This window comes from Bos mutus, chromosome 24 (genome assembly GCF_027580195.1).
Source record: "Bos mutus isolate GX-2022 chromosome 24, NWIPB_WYAK_1.1, whole genome shotgun sequence".
NCBI lineage: Eukaryota > Metazoa > Chordata > Mammalia > Artiodactyla > Bovidae > Bos > Bos mutus.
Window position 1 is genome coordinate 60,756,395 of NC_091640.1, and position 21,488 is coordinate 60,777,882.

Sequence of the window (21,488 nt, forward strand, 5' to 3'; positions counted from 1 at the left end):
GGAAACAGTGGCAAACTTTATTTTTGGGGGGTTCCCAAATCACTGCAAATGGTGATTGCAGCCATGAAATTAAAAGACGCTTACTCCTTGGAAGGAAAGTTATGACCAACCTAGACAGCATATTAAAAAGCAGAGACATTACTTTGCCAACAAAGGTCCATCTAGTCAAGGCTATGGTTTTTCCAGTAGTCATGTATGCATGTGAGAGTTGGATTATAAAGAAAGCTGAGTGCAGAAGAATGATGCTTTTGAACTGTGGTGTTGGAGAAGACTCTTGAGAGTTCCTTGGACAGCAAGGAGATCCAACCAGTCTATCCTAAAGGAGATCAGTCCTGAGTGTTCATTGGAAGGACTGGTGTTGAAGCTGAAACTGCAATACTTTGGCCTCCTGATGTGAAGAGCTGACTCAATGGAAAAGACACTGATGCTGGGAAAGATTAAAGGCAGGAGGAGAAGGGGACGACGAAGGATGAGATGGTTGGATGGCATTACTGACTCAATGGACATGAGTTTGAGTAAACTCTGGGAGTTGGTGATGGACAGGGAGGCCTGGCGTGCTGCAATCCATGGGGTCGCAAAGAGTTGGGCATGACTGAGCGACTGAACTGAACTGAAGTTTTAGAAAGAGTCCTCTAGAGTAGTGGTAATTAGAGGGTAGCAAGAACCGAAACTCGTGGGATATCTGTTGGAAGAGTCCAAGAAAGAAATGGTGGAATTTCCTGTATTGGAAAGACGTAGATAGATTTGTAAGATAGTTAGAAGGTAAAAAAAATTGATTGGATTAGGAGGTTAAAACTAAGGGAAGGATAAAGGCTTTCTGGCTTGGGCAGTTAGATGCCTTGTAGCTCCCTCCGCTGAAAGATTAGGGGAGTGGGGACATAATGAGCAAACAGGCTTCAGCTTTGGCACACTAAGTCCATAATCAGGTGCTCCTGGGGGCTACTTTGTGGTGTATACTAAATAACCTCTGTTATGTAACCTTAGATGTCACCCCTTCTCTTCGTAGATTGAGCACATAAAATACAACCCATAGTTACAATATTATGAATACTATTACATAGAGACCAGTGTTATTTTACAAATATAAATGTTTTAACCTTCTTTATTAAACATAAATAGGCTAATATTTTCAATTACAAAAAATCCTTTATTTAAAATATATGTGAACATTGAATGAGCCTCTCCTTCATTTATTTTTAATTTTTTATTCTTTTATGAGGGTTCCTAACATTGAGGGTTATCATTATCATGATACAGATCTGCAAAACTTCTCAGCAACATACCAGGTTAGCCTTTGCAGCCACTCTTTACCTTTCTGGGACCATAGAGAATTAGGGAAGGGGGGAAAAAAATCCTCATTTCAGGTTTTGCAAACACTTTCTGTAGTCATTGACCTGCCATACAACTTCAGGTTTAATCTATTAACATTTATAAGACATTCATTCACATAATATCAGCTCCTTTAAGCTCAGCTGCTGCTGCTAAGTCGCTTCAGTCGTGTCCGACTCTGTGCGACCCCATAGACGGCAGCCCACCAGGCCCCGCCGTCCCTGGGATTCTCCAGGCAAGAACACTGGAGTGGGTTGCCATTTCCTCCTCCAATGCATGAAAGTGAAAAGTGAAAGTGAAGTCGCTCAGTCGTGCCCGCTGTTGCTATTCCTTTTTCCCTGTATGATTCTCCAGTGAAGTGACCTTAAATCTTTTGTGGCTAAGAAATTCAAACATGTGTGAGGTAGGATTCAAGTAATGATGGGAATTAAAACCTGCAACTTAGTTTCTCCTTAAACGCCAGTTTAACTATTCGATATTGTCCCATTTTCCATCATTGTTTTCTTCTAGGAAGTTGTCTCCTGCTTTCCATCAAGCACTACTCTCTTTCTGTCGAATGTCAGCAGATAGTCGTTTAGGATCAGAGGTAAGTTATACCAGATTCCTGCAACTTTCTTAAAACATTCCGTTTTTTTCTTAGCATTTTACCCAAAAAATAATTGTAATACAACTCTGTTTCAAGTAAAAAAATCTAAGAAATAATTCCAAAGTTTTCTGCTTTCAAGCAAAGTAGTTGATTATTTTTATCTTTGGATTAAAGCTCTGTTTAGTAAGACAGTGACTCTATACAGTATAGTTTTAATTTTTTATGTCTACCAACCTACAATTATATGCCTCTTTATGGTGTAATTTAGAAAACCAAGTCAGGTGTATATATTATTTATAACTTCAGTTATTTTTAGATTACTCCATTTTTAATTTCTCTAGGATTGATTGTCTTTGATTGCAGAGTAAATTGTCTCTCAGATTTCTTTTCATCAAGTCCTTTGTAACTGTTATTGCAGGCTTATCTTAAAAGGGTATTTTTTTCTCCTTTCTTTATACTTCTCCCTTTCTATTAATACCTTTCTTGCGGTTGGTTCCACGTCACCTCTTCTGAGCGTCTGTCCCACGGTGTTGTTAACAATCTGGAGCTAGAGAATGGTTTGGATGCAGTCTGCAGTTCTCATTGTAAGACTCGGGCAGCCCCCATGGACTTCCCCTTGCATGTGTTTTCATTATACAAGCTTCTCTTTCGCCTTAACCAAAGATCGTGACTTTGTGGGTACCTTTCCCCCCAGAACAAAGATTAAAAGCCATTGAGGCTGCCCCAGTCCTGTGTTATCGCTATTTGTTCCCAGAACTGAAGCCTAGTAAGCCTCCTTGTCTGCTCCCTTGCTTCTTCCAAGTGTTTTAAATCCTTTTCTGGTCTACAAAAATGTCTGTCCTGTTTGGAATCTCAGGTTGTTCTTGTTTTTGTTTTCCTCCTCATAAATTGTCCTTTTGAATGTGTGTTTGAAACAGAAGTGACAGGGTCCAGACCGTAGCCGTGAAGCCCCGTCGCGCACACGGCCCTCCAGCGCAGCCTTGACTAACCCTGTGGTCTTCCAGGTGTCTCGGATTGCGGACAGTGAGGCGAGCGTCATGCTGATGCTGGGGCGCTGCCTGCCGCACATCGTCCCTAACGTGCTGCTGGCCAAGAGAGAGGTGAGACCCAGAGAAGTACTGTCGTCCCTAGACCATCCTGTTGTCCATTTTTCGTCATTTTGAAGTTTAGTGTTATATTTTTATTTTGTTAAAGTCTATTACTTGCAATCATATTCTTACTTTTGTGCATGCATCTCTGCTCCTAGAGAATGGTTTTACACCTCTGTCAGGTGAGTTCAGTAAAACTGCATGGATTCATGTTTTCCAATTTTGCTTAAAGCATCATTAGCTTCTGCAACACTAACTATTACTGTAGGTCCATCTACGTGCCGTGAACACTGTCCGTTCTCTGCATCACCAGTTACCTAGTTTATTTGATCTCTCGCTATATATGATACGCGTGACTTGCCTATAGAAATAGACAGTCTTGGGATTGAACATTAATAGGGACTAATAATATAACTCTTTTCTTGTACTTGTAGTTACCTCTTATTAATGTTAGTTTTATTGTATTTGTTTGGCAGTAGATAGACTTGTCTTAGAATAGGATAGTTATAATATTGTCTGCAATAACTTTTGAGAGTATCTTTTTCATTTTTCTTATAGCTAACCTGTTGTTGACAGATGCTTTAAATGTCTAAAATAGAGTAGCAGATTTATTTTGGTACACATTGCCTATGTTATAAGCCATAAATACTATAGAAAGTATTCTTTAGAGTTATATTTCGTCATTAAAAGATTAAGGAAAAATTATCTGTAATCTCATTTAAATAGTGAATGATTTATTTGCAAACAAGTTTATTTATTTGAATTATTCAATTTATGAAATCAATTTGCAATTCACAAATTTTTTAAATAGGTTAAGAATATTATTGAACGTGTCCTACAAGTTTTCTTTTGTTATCCTCTTAATCTTTACCACTGGTTTTAATCATAATTCATGGGACCTACAGTATGATAGGTACACAGTGCATTGGCAAAACCCATATGAGAGCTTATCCTTAATTATCTGTTTAGCACAAGAAATTTGTACTGATCCTCAAGAAAACATATATGTAGAGCTTTAATAATTCTTATACCTATAGGTATTTTTAATTTAAAAATGATAAACATGACTGTTTTCTTACTGATGGTTTTATTTTACCTAACATTTAAGAATGGTTGTGTGAGATATTAAGAAGTGAAAATTTTCTGTGTCTTGAAGGATCAGTGTCCAATTTCAGATTGTTTTGCAGTTCTGCCTGGCAGAATGGTGTTTGAGCTTCTTTTTCCTTTTTCAGCTTGTAACATATTCTGTGCAGTGCATTAATGTTTGCATCCCTTTTACTATGTTTCCTTAAGATAATCTTTAAAATAGCATAGAAACCTAATTGTTATGAAATGCAGTTTAAGCTTTTTTTTAATTTTTATTTTCCTTTTTAATCATAAAAAACTCTACCACTAAAATCTGATTGTACTGCATGAAGTTTTTATAAATTTGCATCATCAGTAATCAGATATATTATATATATAAATATATATATAAGCATATATTTATATATACATGTATATTTTATTTGTGGTATGATGTTTACTTTTTCTGGCTGATTTTAAGTTTTTATATATAAAAATATTTTTATACTTATAATTTCATGAAGAATTGATCACTTATCTTTGTTTATTTAATTATTTGTATCATATTTTGTTTTATTGGAAATTTTACCATTTTTAATATACCAGAGTTGTATTCCCTCAAAATTAAATTGGTAAATAATGAGGTTTATCTTGCCTTTCTTTGAAACTAATCCCAGGGCATAAAAGCACAAAACTTTTATTTGATTTTATCCTTTGATATTGGATTACTTGTATTTAATATTTTACCCTAGTTCCATAAATTTATATTTTTTAAAAGGTCTTATGATTTAAGAGTTAATATTTTTGCTTTTTCTTATTTCTCAATTCTTTGTATTCATCAGTATAAGCCTTTTTATTGATATGTGACTACAATTAAAATGTCCATTTGTATGATTCATCATAGCAATAGCCTAGATAATTTAAAAAGTAAAGCATTAAAAATAGAGTATAAGGTTTGATTAAATAATGCATATTCATGGGCTAACATCTTTTGAATATGAAAAGATGTACAATACGAGCTTTTATTCCCCTGTCCCTGAGCTGTCATCTCACATGCAGTAAAATTTAGTAAATCCTTTGCCCATTTTTTAAGTGGATTGTTTGTTTTTGAATTGTAAGAGTTCTTACAATTCTGGATATTAAACTCTGACCTCATATATGATTTGCAAGTATTTTCTTCCGTCCTGTAGTTGATGTTGTCCTTAAATGGACAGATGTTTTTCATTTCTGTGAAATCTGATTTCTCTATTTTTTTCTTTTGTTGCTGATGTTTTTGGTATGCATCTAAGAATCCATTGCCAAAGCTGAAGTCAGAAAGATTTACCCCTATGTTTTCTTCTAATAGTTCTATACCTTTAGCTCCTGTATTTAGGTGACTGACCCCTGTTTGTGTTTTGTTTTTTGTTAATGTATGGAGTGAGGCAGGAGTTCAGAACTGGACTCTTTTCATGAAGTCACCCAGGTGTCCCAGCACCATTTGTTGGGGAGACAGTTGCTTCTTTACTGAATGGTCATGGCACCTTTGTCAAAAATCAGTTTGATGTAGATGTTTGGATTCATTTCTATACTTTGAATTCTGTACCATGGGTCTTTATGTTTATCTTTATGCCTGTTCCACTCTATTTTGATTGCTATAGCTTTACAGTAAGTTTTGAAATTAAAAAGTATGAGTCTTCCAGATTTGTTCTCTTTACACTATCATTTAGCCATTTAGGGCCCTTTTTGGTTTCATATAATGGGATGCTCAGTTTTGGTCTCTGCCATAAAAGTCATTTGAATTTTGATAGAAATTGCACTGAATCTGTGGATCACTTTGAGGAATATTGACATTCAAACAGCATTAACTCTTGTATTTTATGAACAGGAAATTCTTTATAGTATTTGCACACAGAATGTCTTAAGAATTGTTCCTCCTGTTCTGTTCTTTCAAAGAGTTGAGTACAATCTGTATTAATAATTCTTTAAATGTGTTTTAGAATTCACAAGCAAAGTCATCTGATCCTAGAGGTTTTTTAACTTTTGATTCAGTCTATTTGCCTGTTACAGGTCTGTTTTGATTTTCTGTTTCTTCTTGTGTCAGTTTTGGTCATTTTTGTGATTCTCGGAGCTAGTTCATGTATTGATTATCTAACTTGTTGGTAGACCATTGTTTATGGTATTCACTTATAATCCTTTTGATTTTTTTGTTACTAATGTCTTCTCCTTTATTTCTGATTCTAATTATTTGTATCTTCTCTATTTTTCTCTGTCAGTTAAGGTAAAAGATTGTCAATTGTATTGATCCTTTCAAAGAGCCAACTTCTGATGTTGTTGACTCTGTTTTTTCTCGTTCCTATATTTCACTTACCTCTGCTGTAATCTTTATTATTTTCTTCTTTCTGCTGGCCTTTAGTTTCCTTTTTCTGGCAAGGTTGTTGAATTGGCATCTCATTTTTTTTAATGTGGGTGATTATGGCTATAAATTTCCCTCTGTGTTCTGCTTATGCTGCATCTCACATGTTTTAGTATGTTCTGTTTTTCATTTATCTCAAAGTATTTTAATTTCCTTAGTGATTTCTTTGACCCATTGGTTGTTTTAGAGTGTGTTGTGTGAAATGTATATCATTAAAGCTATAAAAAAAAAAGATAAAGGAGAGCACCAATTCCCTAAAAGCCTTAAAAATTAGCTAGTACCTCTAAAGACTTGTTCATCTTCTAAGAAACCAAACTTTACTCTTTTACGGTGCCTTTTGTGGTTGCTCTGTGGTAAATTTTTCTTAAGAGTAGCAGTATGATTCACAGTTACACGAGTGTGCTGTGCTAGTACAAGCATAGTAGAGTAAGTAGTAAGTTGCGAAAGTTTGGTCCACCTTCTTTGCCCACGTTGTGTTTGTGTGTATGTGTCTGGTAATTTTCAGAGTAAACCACATGCTCTTGAGCAGTATCAGAGTTTAAAAGTCACTTAAGTATTTCAGTTAAGCTTCCTAAAGGCTGAGACCTGGGAATTACAGATATTAATAATTCTAAGAATAGGTATTTTAGCAGCCCTTGAAGTATAAAACTTTTCCAGAGGTGAGTAATCTTGTCTTTTCCTTATATAAGTCTTTGTAATGTTTTTTTTCTTTATATGTTACTACCAACATCATGACAAATTTCAACTGAAAATCCAAATCAAAGGGTGTATACTTATCAACATTTGAATTATTGTAATTCATTATTGCTTAATTCCTAGGAAAAAGACTAGATGAAAAAAATTTAGTAACAGCCATCTAAAATTTTTTCAAAGCTGAGGTTATAGGAAATATTTTCAGTGGAATAGTGAAGACAAGTGGTGACCTATAATTAATTGGACTGATATCACCTTTCTAGAATTGCAGAATTTTGCTTCCTGACCTGAAGTACTCACATATTTCCTCATTGGTATCTGATCTACGTGCAATACTTCCTTTTGTATTTTAGATTCCTTTCAGATCTTGGAGTTATTATCATATCAACATTCCCATACTTTTTTGAATTTTAAATTGTGCCTGATCTCATTTCCTACTTCATTTCTTTTCCCTTTAACATCTGATCACTCACATTGTTTTAGATCCTGTTTAAGTACTATTTTTTCTTCTGTGTTTGTAGTCTGAACACATACTAATCTTTAAAGACTAAGAAAGTCAAGTAAAAGTATTCATTAAATCAAATGTAATCATCTCTGAAGACATTTACTGCCTTGAAAATGATTTCTTTGTTATCATTAGAATTTATTTTGTTTTACTTGAAAACTGAAAGAAAAATACTGGAAACCTTTCCTGTTGAATTGTGGAAGGTGGGAAGCCCTCCATATGGAGAGAGCTAGTGCTGTCAAAGTGGCGGAAGTCACACCAGGTGATGTGAAACTCATTCACTTGGGTAAAGCGCAGATTACTAAGTCTTTTAGATTAATAATTTCTAAAGGCCTTAGAAATGTCTTTCCTAGTGTCCATGGTAAGAAACTACGAGAATACCTTCTGTAATAGGATTACTACACTGATTTCCTCTCTAATGATCAGTAGGAGATCAGTTTTATATTTCACTTCAGTACACGTTAACTGATAAAGCATGTTTGGAAATATTTAAAATGTCTGTTGCCTTGAAATATGAACTCGGTAATGTTTTTGTGCAGGGTAGGCAAGGGATTCCTTTTGTATATAATGTTTATCAAAGCTTTATTATTTTTCCATGGTTATTATTCAAAGACATTTTTAAAACCACTGTCACATTTTCTGAAAATCTAGACACCAGTTTTTAAATATTTTATTTAGAATTATAAGGAAACTATTTAAACACTAGATTTCTTCAGTTGGAAATGATGATACCAATGGGAAAATATTGATTCAAATCTGTACATTTATGCGTACCATCGACCCTCCCTTGAACAGTGCACAGATTATGTGTGCTGACAGCCACACAGTTCAGTATCCAAGTATAACTTTACATTCAGCCAGCCACAGATCTGTGTGGTAATGTAGTACATGTTTATGGGGTAAAATCTGCATATAAGTGGGCTTCCCTGGTAGCTCAGCTGGTAAAGAATCTGCCTGAAATGAAGGAGACCCTGGTTCAATTCCTGGGTTGGGAAGGTCCCCTGAAGAAGGGATAGGCTATGCACTCCAGTATTCTTGGGCTTCCCTAGTGGCTCAGACAGAAGAATCCATCTGCAATGCAGGAGACGTGGGTTTGATCCCTGGGTTGGGAAAATCCCTTGGAGGAGAGCATGGCAAGCCACTCCAGTATTCTTGCCTGGAGAATTCCCATGGACAAGGGAGCCTGGCGGGCTATAGCCTATGGGGTTGCAAAGAGTCGGACACAACTGAGTGACTAAGCACACACATACTTCATATAAGTGGACCCACAGCACAATTCAAACCTGTGTTGTTTAAGGGTCAACTGTAGTGTGAAAATCCTAAATTAGAGTCTTGTGGATAGACTAGTACGTCAGAGGCTTGAAAAAGGTGAATTTACAAGCAGTAAGATACGCAGCACAGCAGATAACGTACATACAGAATTCATTATTTGGAGAGTGGTATAAATGGAAGTTGTGGTTAAATGAATGACAGAGGAAGAGGAAATTAGGATTTTTGAAGCTGGTCATGACTTAGCAATTAAAGTTCTGATGGCTCTGTCACACAGACTACAGCTTCCACTTTTCCCTGCCATCGCCTTCTGGACCTCCTCTCAGCTCAGCGATGCTCAGGAAGAGGAAGCCATCTGGCACACTTTATAACTGCCGTTGCCATCGAGGTGCCAGGATGTGCCCAGTTCTCCTTGGTGTAGAGTATCAACCGAAGTGTATTGGCACTGACTTCCCACATTTGCTATTATAGCCAGCAAGAAATAAAAACAGGTGGCAGAGTAAATTATTACTAACTGTGATTGAGAAAAGTGAATGTTTCTCTAAAGTCCTAAATTCACAGAATTGTAGGGTTCAAGGAGACAAAGACTGACAGATTTTTTTTTTCCTTTCCTACGTGTCCGTTTGAATCGATCGGTAATGGCTGCTGTGTTGAGAAGGGTTTTGAGGCCAGCTTTGATCTCAGAAAGGAAAATTAACAATCTCATTAGCAATAGATAAGAAAATGACAAAATATATGTATTTCTGATTTCTGTACTCAGCTTAATTCCTGTATGTTTCAGTTGAGGAAACAAAAACTCAGAGAGGTTCACAGTTTTCATTGGGTTCTTTGGTACTTAGGAGTTTTGAGACAGGAGCTCTTCGAACTCCGAGTTTAGCGTTCTTGGTTTGGCACAACTGTAGCCACATTCCAGTTGAAAGATTCATTACAGTAACGTATAACATAAAATTCCTCTTTGATTAAGAATCACTAAGCCTCGTGGTTTAAAAAAAAAGAAAAAAGGAAAAGAAAATGTAAGGCACAAAAGTAAACAGTAAGACAGTTATTTTGGTATACCTGTTTTTGAGATAAAGAAACTATTATTCTGTATTTTAGACAGAGGGTGTATGCGTGTACTTGCAGTTAGAGCAGATATCTTACCTACACTTCATAACTTTATTTCTTTAATGAGTAATGCAATAGGGAGAGAGTAGAGTGAGATAGTTTAAGAGTGAATATTTGGAGATGACTGGGAAGCAGGAAGAAAGGGTTACGAGAAAGCAAGAAAACCCATAGGAGAGAAAGAAAACCCATGGGACATGAGGGAAAAGTACAAGTTAAATATTTAGGGCCTTTTTGATTTTTCAGGCATTAAGATATTTTCTCTTTTTGTTAGTACTTTCTAGAATAACTAGCTTTTCATCCTTAACCTTTTGCTCTCAGTGGAGTATGCTCATGTGTCATCCTGGTCCTCTCATTAGTGGCCTGGCCCTTAGCAATCTCAGTGGAGCTCTCTAAGGACCCTTGGTATTAATGGTCCTCACCCATCAAGCCTCATGGTAAGCATATTTGGGAAACATCAAAATACAAGGATCTATACATACACTGTTCCATTCCCAGTACAAAATTATTTTCCCCGCTTTTCAGTTATTCACTAATCTAAAACCCACAGAGGCTCCTAAACAGAAAGATGACAGAATAAGTGTTTTAAATTTAAATTTGCTTTTGCTTCTCAGATTTGTTTCTCCTCTTCTTATCTACATCTTTGTGCTTTGAATTTAGATTTATACCGAGTAATTATAATTTTAACATAATATATGTAAGACATTAGAAATAATGGAAAGGACTTCTAGTCATGCCTTAGTGTCAGTCTCAACTCCTCTAAAAGCATATCATCTGTTTCTAAGGGAACGTCCTCAGAATAATGTAGACTTTTTTTAAAGTGTCATGCATTAATACATAGTGATTAATTCCTATTTTAAATCTGCTAATACTCTTTGGGGGTAGGGAGGTAGATGGGAAAAATAAACGAGAATAATCATTCTACCCTTTTTATTATATCATAGTGATTTCTTTAAAATATCTGCAAAATAACTTAGAGGATTTCTCTCCAAAAATACTTTATCACTTTTGAACTTTTATTTCATTAGATTTGCAAATCTACTTCAAAAGTGAAAAACATTAATATCTTTTAAATGTATTTTAGAATTTTGCCTCAGTTTAATTAAAATGTGAAAAAACTTTAATTTTCAAATACTTTGTAAAAGAGAAATAAACTTTTGTCTGTTTCCTTGAAAATACTAAATTTACTTCTCTATGTTGAAGGTGGAACAAAATATTATTTAAAATTTTCATTTCAAAATAGAACATTTCTACAAGTGCTTTTACAGAGAGCATTCAACACCTATGAAGATGGTCTTTTTAATTACCCACTAGGTTAGGTGCTAAGGGTATAAAGTTATTAATTATTTCTGATCCTACTGTGCTTATGGAAGTATGAAGAGTTATCTTTATTTTCTGTTTTTCATTTTAGGTTTTAAAATATAGTTAACTTCTGAAGTTTTTATTTAAAAGCACTTTCAAAATGTAAACTATATGAGCTTATAGTAAGATAAAATGTTACTTAGTGTAAAAGGTGATAGACCCTTGGGAAGTATTGGATGAGAAAACAAGGTTAGTTCAATCATAAGTTACTTTATTACATTGTGATGTGCACCTTCTGCACAGTCACTCCATAACTGTGTTTATCTCTTGAATTATCAGCCTTACAAAATAAAAATTTGCTCCTATGTTGAGGTTTATTTCATTTAAAACTTCCACTTATGAATACTTTGGGGGGAAAAGAATATTCTGCGATGCGTTTTTACTTTGGCTCTTTCCACCTTCGTGTCTCTCTAGGAGTTGATCCCCCTCATCTTGTGCACAGCCTGCCTGCACCCTGAGCCCAAGGAGAGGGACCAGCTTCTCCACATACTCTTCAATCTGATCAAGAGGCCCGACGATGAGCAGAGGTGACTATGGCTGCTTCTCTGGGAAATAAATATAATGTGGACTTGCTCTTTATTGCTTTGACATCATGATTGCCTTTCTAATCTAAATGCCGTCTCTCCTTTCTAAGGTCTCTTAATAAAGCAAACACTGCCCCTGTTCACAGTGCCCTACAGCGCTCTCCTTGTCATTCCAGCTGCTCACGTCGCACTGCCACACTTTTGTGTTAGGTATCTTTGGGCTGCTAATTATGCCATTAAGTCTTTGCTTTTATCTTTCACATTTGATTTCCAAGAACTCCTAAATATTTCCCTTTTCCCCCCACAGATGAGCTAGATACAGCATGGCCTCTTAATAGTTATGGTTTACCAGAAATAAAATATTTAACATAGGAATGTCTGCATCACCAATCAGTTTCTGTATGGCTAGAGGGATACAGTGTTTTGGTTAGTCCTGATTCAAACGCCCACAATCAAGGATGCCTGAGTGGAGAAATGAGTTGTACTTGGGAGTGGTGAGGGGCATGAGAGTGTTGGGGGCAGGGGGACAAGACACATACCCAGGAGACTTCTGGAAGAAAGGGGAATGGGTTTTTTGCTCAGGCAGCCGTGATAGATGTCTCCCCAGAAAGCAGACTTTTAAATACTAGGAGAAGCTGTGCAAGTGTGAACGTGAACAGAATATCCTAGTGGAGGGTAAGCAGACCAAGCACCAGTTGGACAAGACTGAGCTGTTGGAATGTTTCCACACTGTAATTTTCTGTCTTAATAAGCAGATAATTTTTGCTTATACTTTCGCAAAACAATAGAGTTATACATTAAGATTAGGTAACTTGATATAATTTTAGTTCTTGTTTTATTGACTATTACAGTTTTTACCTCTTCTGAGAATGTTGGAAAATCATAAAGTGAACCATACGACAAATCAAGCCCAAAATTTAAAACACAAGGAATCTCTCCACCATGAGAATAAAAAGTCATGTAGACTTTTAAACTCTGTGAACATGTATCTCTTTCCTACCCTTATTAAAATATACCTGAGCAAGCAGACATGTTTTTTTTCAGGATCCAGTCAAGATTAATCTACATGCTAGCTGAACAGAAGTAAGGGAAATTCAATCAGGTTCCATTCATTGCAAACCGAAAATTTTCTTAGGACAATTTGATGGTTCTGTCTGTGGGATCGCACAGTCGGACACAACTGAAGCGACTTAGCAGCAGCAGCATATAGGAAAATTAATATTTTATCTTCTCCTTGAAAATATTATTCCCTATCTTGGAAACTTAATTAATAAATACTACTTATTACATTGTCATTTTTAGAATGCAAGGCAAAAATCTCTCAATTTACATAGCCTGTTTTTACAGACTCTGCTGTAAAGCTAACAGCTGCCGTCTGGTGGCCAAAAGTACCTGTCAGCCTGACTTCAGGTCAAGATACGTCAGGATTTAAACGCGCATGTTCACAGCTGATCTTCCACTTCTCAGAAATAAAGTTATTTATTTAAATAAGCTAAACTGTTGACTACATTTGATATGAATAAAAAATAAAGCAAAATTTTTAAATTAGCATAAGTTTGACATGTAATCGTTTATTACTTTACTTACTGAATCACAGGCTTCCTTGCGTCCTGAGAAGGACACAAGGACTGTCCAGTTCTATGCTCAGCTATATTGCCTTTTTGGTAATTCTTTGCTAGCAGCCATAACTAACACCGTATTTCCACCTATTGTGTCAGTTCAGCTGCTCAGTTGTGTCCTAGTGTTTGTAGCCCTATGGACCAGAGCCCACCAGGCCTCCCTGTCCATCACCAACTCCCGGAGTTTACCAAAACTCATGTCTATCGAGTTGGTGATGCCATCCAACCATCTCATCCTCTGTCGTCCCCTTCTCCTCCCGCCTTCAATCTTTCCAGCATGAGGGTCTTTTCCAGTGAGTCAGTTCTTTCCATCAGGTGGCCAAAGTATTGAAACTATAGTCCGTGGAATTTCTCCGGGCCAGAATACTGGAATGGGTAGCCTTTCCTTTCTCCAGGGGATCTTCCCAACCCAAGGATTGAACCCAGGTCTCCTGCATTGCAGGCGGATTCTTTACCAGCTGAGCCACAAGGGAAGCCCATTATGTCAAATAGCAGTCAAATAATTTCACAAGTAGGAACAGTGTTTATGATTTCCCACAAGTAGAAACAGTATTTTTACTATCACAGGAGTCTGTTTCCAATGCTATTAATAATCTGTAGCCATCTGATCTTTTCTGTTTTCAAGTATATTTCAAAACTGACCCACTTTTTAGAATTGTGACTCTTAATTCTGCTAAGAAGTTTATTTTGAGGGGCTTAACATTTTTTGAACAAATTTGTACATGTTTAATATAGTGATGGTGACTCACGATTTAAAGTTATTTCACATGAAGGTCTTATACACGTGTATACTTCTTACATTTGTTCGAAATGCTTAAATTTCAACAGTTTATTTATTATAATTATCAAATATTTCTGAAACCTATGTATGTGACTTCTCATTATTTTAACAGACCAGTAGGGGTAGAAATGATCAGAAATGAAGAAATTTTTAGTGGGAAGCTAAATGTCTGTCTTAAAGCTTGGGAATTTCTTTTTCCATTTTTCTTTTATCCACTTAATTTGCCTTCCTAAAGTCGGAGCAAATAGGAAAAGAAAAGTTGGGAAGCCATCAGAGAAGACAATGACATAAGCATAAAGGGAAATTATATAGATAAAAGTTAGAAGGTTATGGTGAAAGGAAGCTGCCGTGTGCCGTGAAGACATGCTGGCTCACACTCTCCTGCCTCCCACAGGCCTACTGCCTGTCACTGTTCCCCTCAGCCCGAGAGCCGTTGTCGCTGACTTGGGTAGCCTAAGCAGAAACCTAAAGTCACGCTTCAGTTTTCAGTTGAAGTGACATATCTTAAGAAACAGCAATGAGGAACTGCTTTTATAGTTGATATGAATTAAACTTTATGTTTTGTTTTTCCTTAAAGTTGGCTACTTTGAAACATCTATGGAAAACATGCTTTTTTTTTCCATCAAACTTTACTGGTTTTGAAGTCATAGATAATCAGAAGTAAAAAAAAAAAAAATTAACATTCTGACTTTCAGAGTCATTTTAAATGTACCTTCATTCTGAAAAGTGAAAAATCTTTTTCAAAATTTTGAATTATAAATCTATCATCAAATGAAACTGTCATATTAATTATTTATATATTGTTTTATAACAAATTACCCCAAAAGAAAGTGGTTTAAAGTAACACTTGTATTATGATTTATGTGAGTCAGCTCATCTGGGTCTCTTACAAAGCTGTGGTCAAGGTGTTGTCTGTGGCTGTAGTCACCTCAAGGCCCGTGGGGGAAGGATTTGCTTCTGAGCTCACTCACGTGGTTGGTCATTGGCAGGATTCGGTCTCTCATGGATCTTTGGACTGGGGGCCTTGGTTCCTCCTGCACTGACTTATAGCCAGAAGTTGCCTTCAGTGCTCTTGCCTGGAAAATCCCATGGACGCAGGAGCCTGGTGGGCTGCAGTCCATGGGGTCGCTACGAGTAGGACACGACTGAGCGACTTCACTTTCACTTTTCACTTTCATGCGTTGAAGGAGGAAATGGCAACCCACTCCAGTGTTCTTGCCTGGAGAATCCCAGGGACAGCGGGGCCTGGTGGGCTGCCGTCTATGAGGTCGCACAGAGTCGGACACGACTGAAGCGACTTAGCAGCAGCAGCAGCAGCAGCCTTCAGTCTCTCACCACCTGAAACCGTTCCAGCGTGGCAGTGTCTTCAGAGCATGCCCGCTGAGAAGGCAGAAAAGACTGTCTCACAAGATGGCTGTCACAGGCCTTTGTAACCTGATCTCGTAAGTGACATCCCATCCCATTATTCTGTTCATTAGAAGCAAATCCTTGGGTCCAGTCTACACTCAACAAGATGGGGTTACACACAGGCATGAATATCAGGAGACAGACCCATTAGGAGTCGTGTCAGAAGCTGCCTACCACAGTTATCTTGGGTTCAGTACCAAAAATTCTCACTTAAGTATCATTTTACTAATACAGTGTCAGAGTTTTTAATTACAAAGATCTGTCTGCTCAGTCATGTCTGACTGTTTGTGACCCCATGGACTGTAGGCTGCCAGGCTCCTCTGTCCATGGAATTTTCCAGGCGAGAATATTGGACTGGGTTGCCATTTCCTCCTGCAGGGGATGTTCCCAACCCAGGGATGGGACCCGAGTCATTCGGGTTTGCTGCATCGACAGGTGGACTCTTTGCCACTGTGCCACCTGGGAGACTGAGCTATAGGAATACTGGGAAAACAATCATAGATTGATTAACTAGAAACTGAAATTCATTAGAAATGGAAGCATTAAACATAATCTCAAAATGTATTATATATATGGGAAGTTAATTTAGGAGATTCAGCTTTACAGCTGTAGAGAATCTCTTCACAACATCTTTCAAATGGTGTTGCCGTTGCTGGAAGGACGAGTGTTAAGAAACTCACTCCCTTGGGGCAGCCTATCGATTGGGAAAAGTCAAGAGTGAAATTTGATCATACAAAAATAATTGCACTCCATGGTAACTAGAGCTGACCTTCTTAGCCCTTCGTCCTAGCCGCGCTGCTGACACAGATGCTGGTCTACAGTCGTTGGTTTTGTCTTTCAGGCAGATGATCCTGACGCAGATGCTGGTCTACAGTCGTTGGTTTTGTCTTTCAGGCAGATGATCCTGACGGGCTGTGTGGCATTTGCACGCCATGTTGGACCCACACGTGTTGAAGCTGAGCTTCTACCACAGTGTTGGGAACAGGTAAATAGCTGTATTGGGTCTTCTCTAGGTTATTGGAAATGCTCACATTGTCTTTTAAAAATGCTGTTAGGAAATATGTGGGATATAAAGTATGCTAGGACTTCTCTTGCCCAGCCCAGTGATTTAACAGTGCTTAAGAAATGTCTGGCATGTTTTGCTGTATTCTGAATCAAGTGAGATACAAAATACAAAAAATATATATAAAAAACTAATGAGTTCAGGGAAAGCAAGAGGCTCTGTGTATGTATAAGCAAGGAGGTAAATAATAGACATGCTTTCTGTATATACTGTATACTTGTATATATTACAAATATATACAGAATATAAAGTGTAAACCTTTGATGTAAGAAGTCTGTATATTTACAATTCAGCTCACTATTTACTAACAACACTTTTGGTTTTATATTGAATATTCCTGTCTTCTCTAAAACTCAGGATCTTTGACTTTGTACACTTGACATTTAGGTCATTAAGTAACTCATTGTTCCATCTTAAAAAGATGAGTTTCTTACTTATGAAGACAGATTTCATGGCCTTCTTTATACCAGCTCTGTCACTTGTTCTTAAGAAAAAATATGACTCTCTGGAATATTGCTAAGGTATATGGTCTTTGAGAATTCTCTTCCCACTTTCTTCAGATATTCATTTTTTCTCTAAAATTTAGTAGCGTCATCTAATTTAGTAAGCTAGAGACATTGTTTGAAAGGGAACATTATGTGTGTTCACATTGTCTCTGACGTCCCTGTGCCTCCTGTAGATTGTAGTGCACAGAAGCTTACGGTGAGACTAATCACTGAAAATCAAGTTAAATTGGAAACAATATGCACAGCTTTGAATTTACAGTTCTCTACAGTTCTGTATACGTACATGTCTTTTTTGTTTTTCCATCTTCTTTTCAGCTTTATTGAGATTGTGATTCAGATAGCATGCGACTCACCTATTTCAGGTCTCCAGCGCAGTGGTTTTTAGCAGTCACAGAGATACACAGCCATCACTACAGTCACCTGTAGAGCAGTTTTATCGCCCACAACAGAAGCCCCAAACTCTTAAATTGGTTCTTGTATTTCAAGGTTGTTTTGGCTATTCTGAGTCCCTTCAATTTCTGTATAAATTTTAAGATCAACATATCGGTTTCTGCAAAGAAGCCAGCTGAAATTGTAAGGATTGCCTTGAATCTGTAGATCAGTCTGGAAAATGTTGCCATTCCAATAGTGAAGCTTTCAATCCATGAATTTAAGATGTCTTTCCATTTATTTTGGCAATGATGCATGTATTTCTTCACCTGTAATCACCGCAAAGAGTAAAATCTGAGCTTTTTACTCCACTGGTAAAGAATCCACCTGCAATGAGGGAGACCTGGGCACGATCCCTGGGTTGGGAAGACCCCCTGTACAAGGGAAAGGTACCCACTCCAGTATTCTAGCCTGGAGAATTCCATGGACTGTACAGTCCATGGGGTCGCAAAGAGTCGGACACAACTGAGCGACTTTCACTTCACTTCTCCATTTATTTAGGTCTTTTAAATTTCCTTTCAGTAATGTTTTATGGTCTTCAGAATATAATTTACATACTTTTAAAGTTTATTCCTGAGTATTTTATTCTTTTTAATACTATTGTGTAAATAGAATTTTCTGTACTTTTCTGGTTGTTCATTGAAAGTATGTAGGAATACAGTTGGTTGTTGTGTGTACATTTAATTTTGAGACTTATCCTGCTAGACTAAAGAAATGTGTAAGTTTATGTGTAACATATTATGACATTCAAACCATTTTGTCTGGAGGTTACTGTTCCTGGGTTAAGCCTAACTTGGAGATCTCAGTTACCAACAACTCCCCCACTATCTCTTCTGTAACCCGAATAAACATGGACATCAGGGATTTGTCAGCCGCCTGCCTCCAGTTTGTTGCCCAGTAGATTGCTGCATAATATCTTTTCTTAATTTTAGGCATCCAATACTTTAATGAATTATGTCACCTTTTCATATGGGAGTATGAGAACAAATATACTTCTTTTCCAGTCAAAGAAAGATTTCTATCCTATGAAGAAGACATATGGGAACAAAACCCAGTATGTGTCCTTTTTTTGTTTTTGGTATTTTTTGTTACGATTCCGTGTCGTCATTACAATAGTAAAACCCCATCGTCTTGCGTATGCAAGCAGGAATGAATTGACATCTGCTTGCTTTAAAAACAAAGCCACAACACCAGTCAGGAGCTCTGGTTAAATCATTGATGATTTGCAACTTAATCCTTGAGGTGAAAAAGAGGAATGACGTATCATTCCTGGTACATCTTGTAGGCCATGTCAGTAAATATCTAGAAGCTGGATTTTCCAAATTTGAAAATATAATAATGTTCCTAGGGAAGGAAAAGGTTGCTCCTGACATCCTAAGGAAAGCTTTCTTGGGTAAGCCCACAATCTCTAGATACCTTGCCATATTTTCATCTTTGCTTTATCCTCTTTCTCTTCAATAGATAACCCCTGTGATCTCATTTTTTAGGCTCTCTCTGAGTCCCTTAATCCTGATCCAGGTATAGGGATCCCCAGAAGTGGAAAGAAAGAAGCTTTATTGCATTCCTAACAGGATTTGTGGTGAAAATAATTCTCTTTTGGAGGAAGGGAGAGTATGTTGTTTATGTTTGATTTATTTATTTTTTACTCTAGATTAATCACAAATACCCAGAAAGAAGATTGCTTGTGGCAGAATCTTGTGGAGCGCTGGCACCTTACCTTCCTGTAAGAACTGTAATTTTTTCTTAAAAAAAAAAAAAAACCTTTTCCTTCTTTGTTTAGCAATAGAGAAACCTTTTTTTCAGGTGTCTTATTATACGTTTTAATCCACATTGTGTCCTAACAAAGGAAGAAGATGAGCTGAATAAAGAAAGCTCACATTGGTACCATGTGACATTGCAGACAGAGGGGCACATTAGCCATTGATTTTACATGAGTATAAATATATTAAACCTCATCAGGAATTCTCAAAGTTTAGTCTGAGGACCCTGGGGAGTTCCTTGATCCTTTCGAAGAGATCCATGAGATGAAAATTATTTTCATAATAACACTAAAGCATTTCTGTCTTCTTCTGTGTGTTGACAGTCACACTGCTGGTGCAAGCACAAGTTGTGACGGGCCCAGTGCCAGTGCACCAGCGGGGATCAGAGCAGGGACCCCCAGAGAGGCGGGCGGTGGCCGCACTCTTCACCACCGTGCACTCACAGGGAGTCAGCTGCACTTAGACATGAACTTGGTGACCCAGTGAAATTATTAACCCTACTAAATTTTGACCCTAAGTATGCCTCTTGTTTAATATTCTGTATAATCAGCTGGAAGATACTGATATTAAGCCCTTTTGCTGCATTCTGAACTATGATGGCTGTTGCAGAAAGAAAGCACTCAGATAGTTTGAGTTGTGAGCTGAACCACTGCTTTTCTCATGGGACACCAATTTTACTTGATAGATCACTGAAAAACAAGCTGTGATTATTCAAACTTGGGTATGTGGCAGACATTTTCATGAAGATAAGTGACATGGAGCCTTGCTGCAAGAAAAACAAGTACAGTTTTCATTGCCAGTGATAAAGTTAGAACTTCTAATGAGAACAAGAATTTTGGAAACCTTGTATTCACCATTCAGAGCTTGACAGCTTCTATCCTTCTCAGAAGAGGCTATGGAGATACTTCTCCCTTTCTGAGTTACACATTTCTGTGAGGCCCGGTTTTCTTAAGTCCTCCCACCCAAGCAACAACACAGTTGAGTGCGAGCAGATGAGAGGATCCGCCCTGTCTCCTTTTGAGCCGGGCGTCACTGGGACTTGCAATATAAAGATGAGAGGATCCTCCCTGTCTTCTTTTGAGTCGGGCGTCACTGGGACTTGCAATATAAAGATGAGAGGATCCTCCCTGTCTCCTTTTGAGTCGGGTGGCACTGGGACTTGCAATATAAAGATGAGAGGATCCTCCCTGTCTTCTTTTGAGTCGGGCGTCACTGGGACTTGCAATATAAAGATGAGAGGATCCTCCCTGTCTTCTTTTGAGTCGGGCGTCACTGGGACTTGCAATATAAAGATGAGAGGATCCTCCGTGTCTTCTTTTGGGTCGGGCGTCACTGGGACTTGCAATATAAAGATGAGAGGATCCTCCCTGTCTTCTTTTGAGTCGGGCGTCACTGGGACTTGCAATGTAAAGATGAGAGGATCCTCCCTGTCTCCTTTTGGGTCGGGTGTCACTGGGACTTGCAATATAAAGATGAGAGGATCCTCCCTGTCTCCTTTTGGGTCGGGCAGCACTGGGACTTGCAATATAAAGATGAGAGGATCCTCCCTGTCTCCTTTTGGGTCCGGCGTCACTGAGACTTGCAATATAAAGATGAGAGGATCCTCCCTGTCTCCTTTTGAGTCCGGTGTCACTGAGACTTGCAATATAAAGATGAGAGGATCCTCCCTGTCTCCTTTTGAGTCGGGCAGCACTGGGACTTGCAATATAAAGATGAGAGGATCCTCCCTGTCTCCTTTTTTCGGGTGTCACTGGGACTTGCAATATAAAGATGAGAGGATCCGCCCTGTCTCCTTTTGGCAGCACTGGGACTTGCAATATAAAGATGAGAGGATCCTCCCTGTCTTCTTTTGAGCCGGGCGTCACTGGGACTTGCAATATAAAGATGAGAGGATCCTCCCTGTCTCCTTTTGAGTCAGGTGGCACTGGGACTTGCAATATAAAGATGAGAGGATCCTCCCTGTCTTCTTTTGAGCCGGGCGTCACTGGGACTTGCAATATAAAGATGAG

At 37.8% G+C, this 21,488-nt stretch overlaps 1 protein-coding gene and 1 non-coding gene across 5 annotated transcripts in view; both read left to right on the plus strand.

The window, feature by feature from the left end:
- RELCH (RAB11 binding and LisH domain, coiled-coil and HEAT repeat containing) overlaps window positions 1-21,488 on the plus strand; it is a 113,763-nt gene that overhangs the window by 42,635 nt on the left and 49,640 nt on the right. For 2 of the 4 annotated variants that reach the window (XM_070361926.1, XM_070361927.1), the window contains exons 9-14: window positions 1,840-1,915; window positions 2,920-3,015; window positions 3,162-3,185; window positions 11,805-11,917; window positions 16,616-16,706; window positions 19,371-19,442. In XM_070361926.1, coding sequence (XP_070218027.1) covers window positions 1,840-1,915; window positions 2,920-3,015; window positions 3,162-3,185; window positions 11,805-11,917; window positions 16,616-16,706; window positions 19,371-19,442 — 472 coding nt within the window. The remainder of the gene's footprint in view (window positions 1-1,839; window positions 1,916-2,919; window positions 3,016-3,161; window positions 3,186-11,804; window positions 11,918-16,615; window positions 16,707-19,370; window positions 19,443-21,488) is intronic. The other 2 variants (XM_070361928.1, XM_070361929.1) reach the window with 1 other exon arrangement.
- Window positions 17,963-18,031, plus strand: LOC138985482 (small nucleolar RNA SNORD36). The gene has a single exon (XR_011462547.1). It is a non-coding gene; the product is annotated as a small nucleolar RNA SNORD36 (small nucleolar RNA).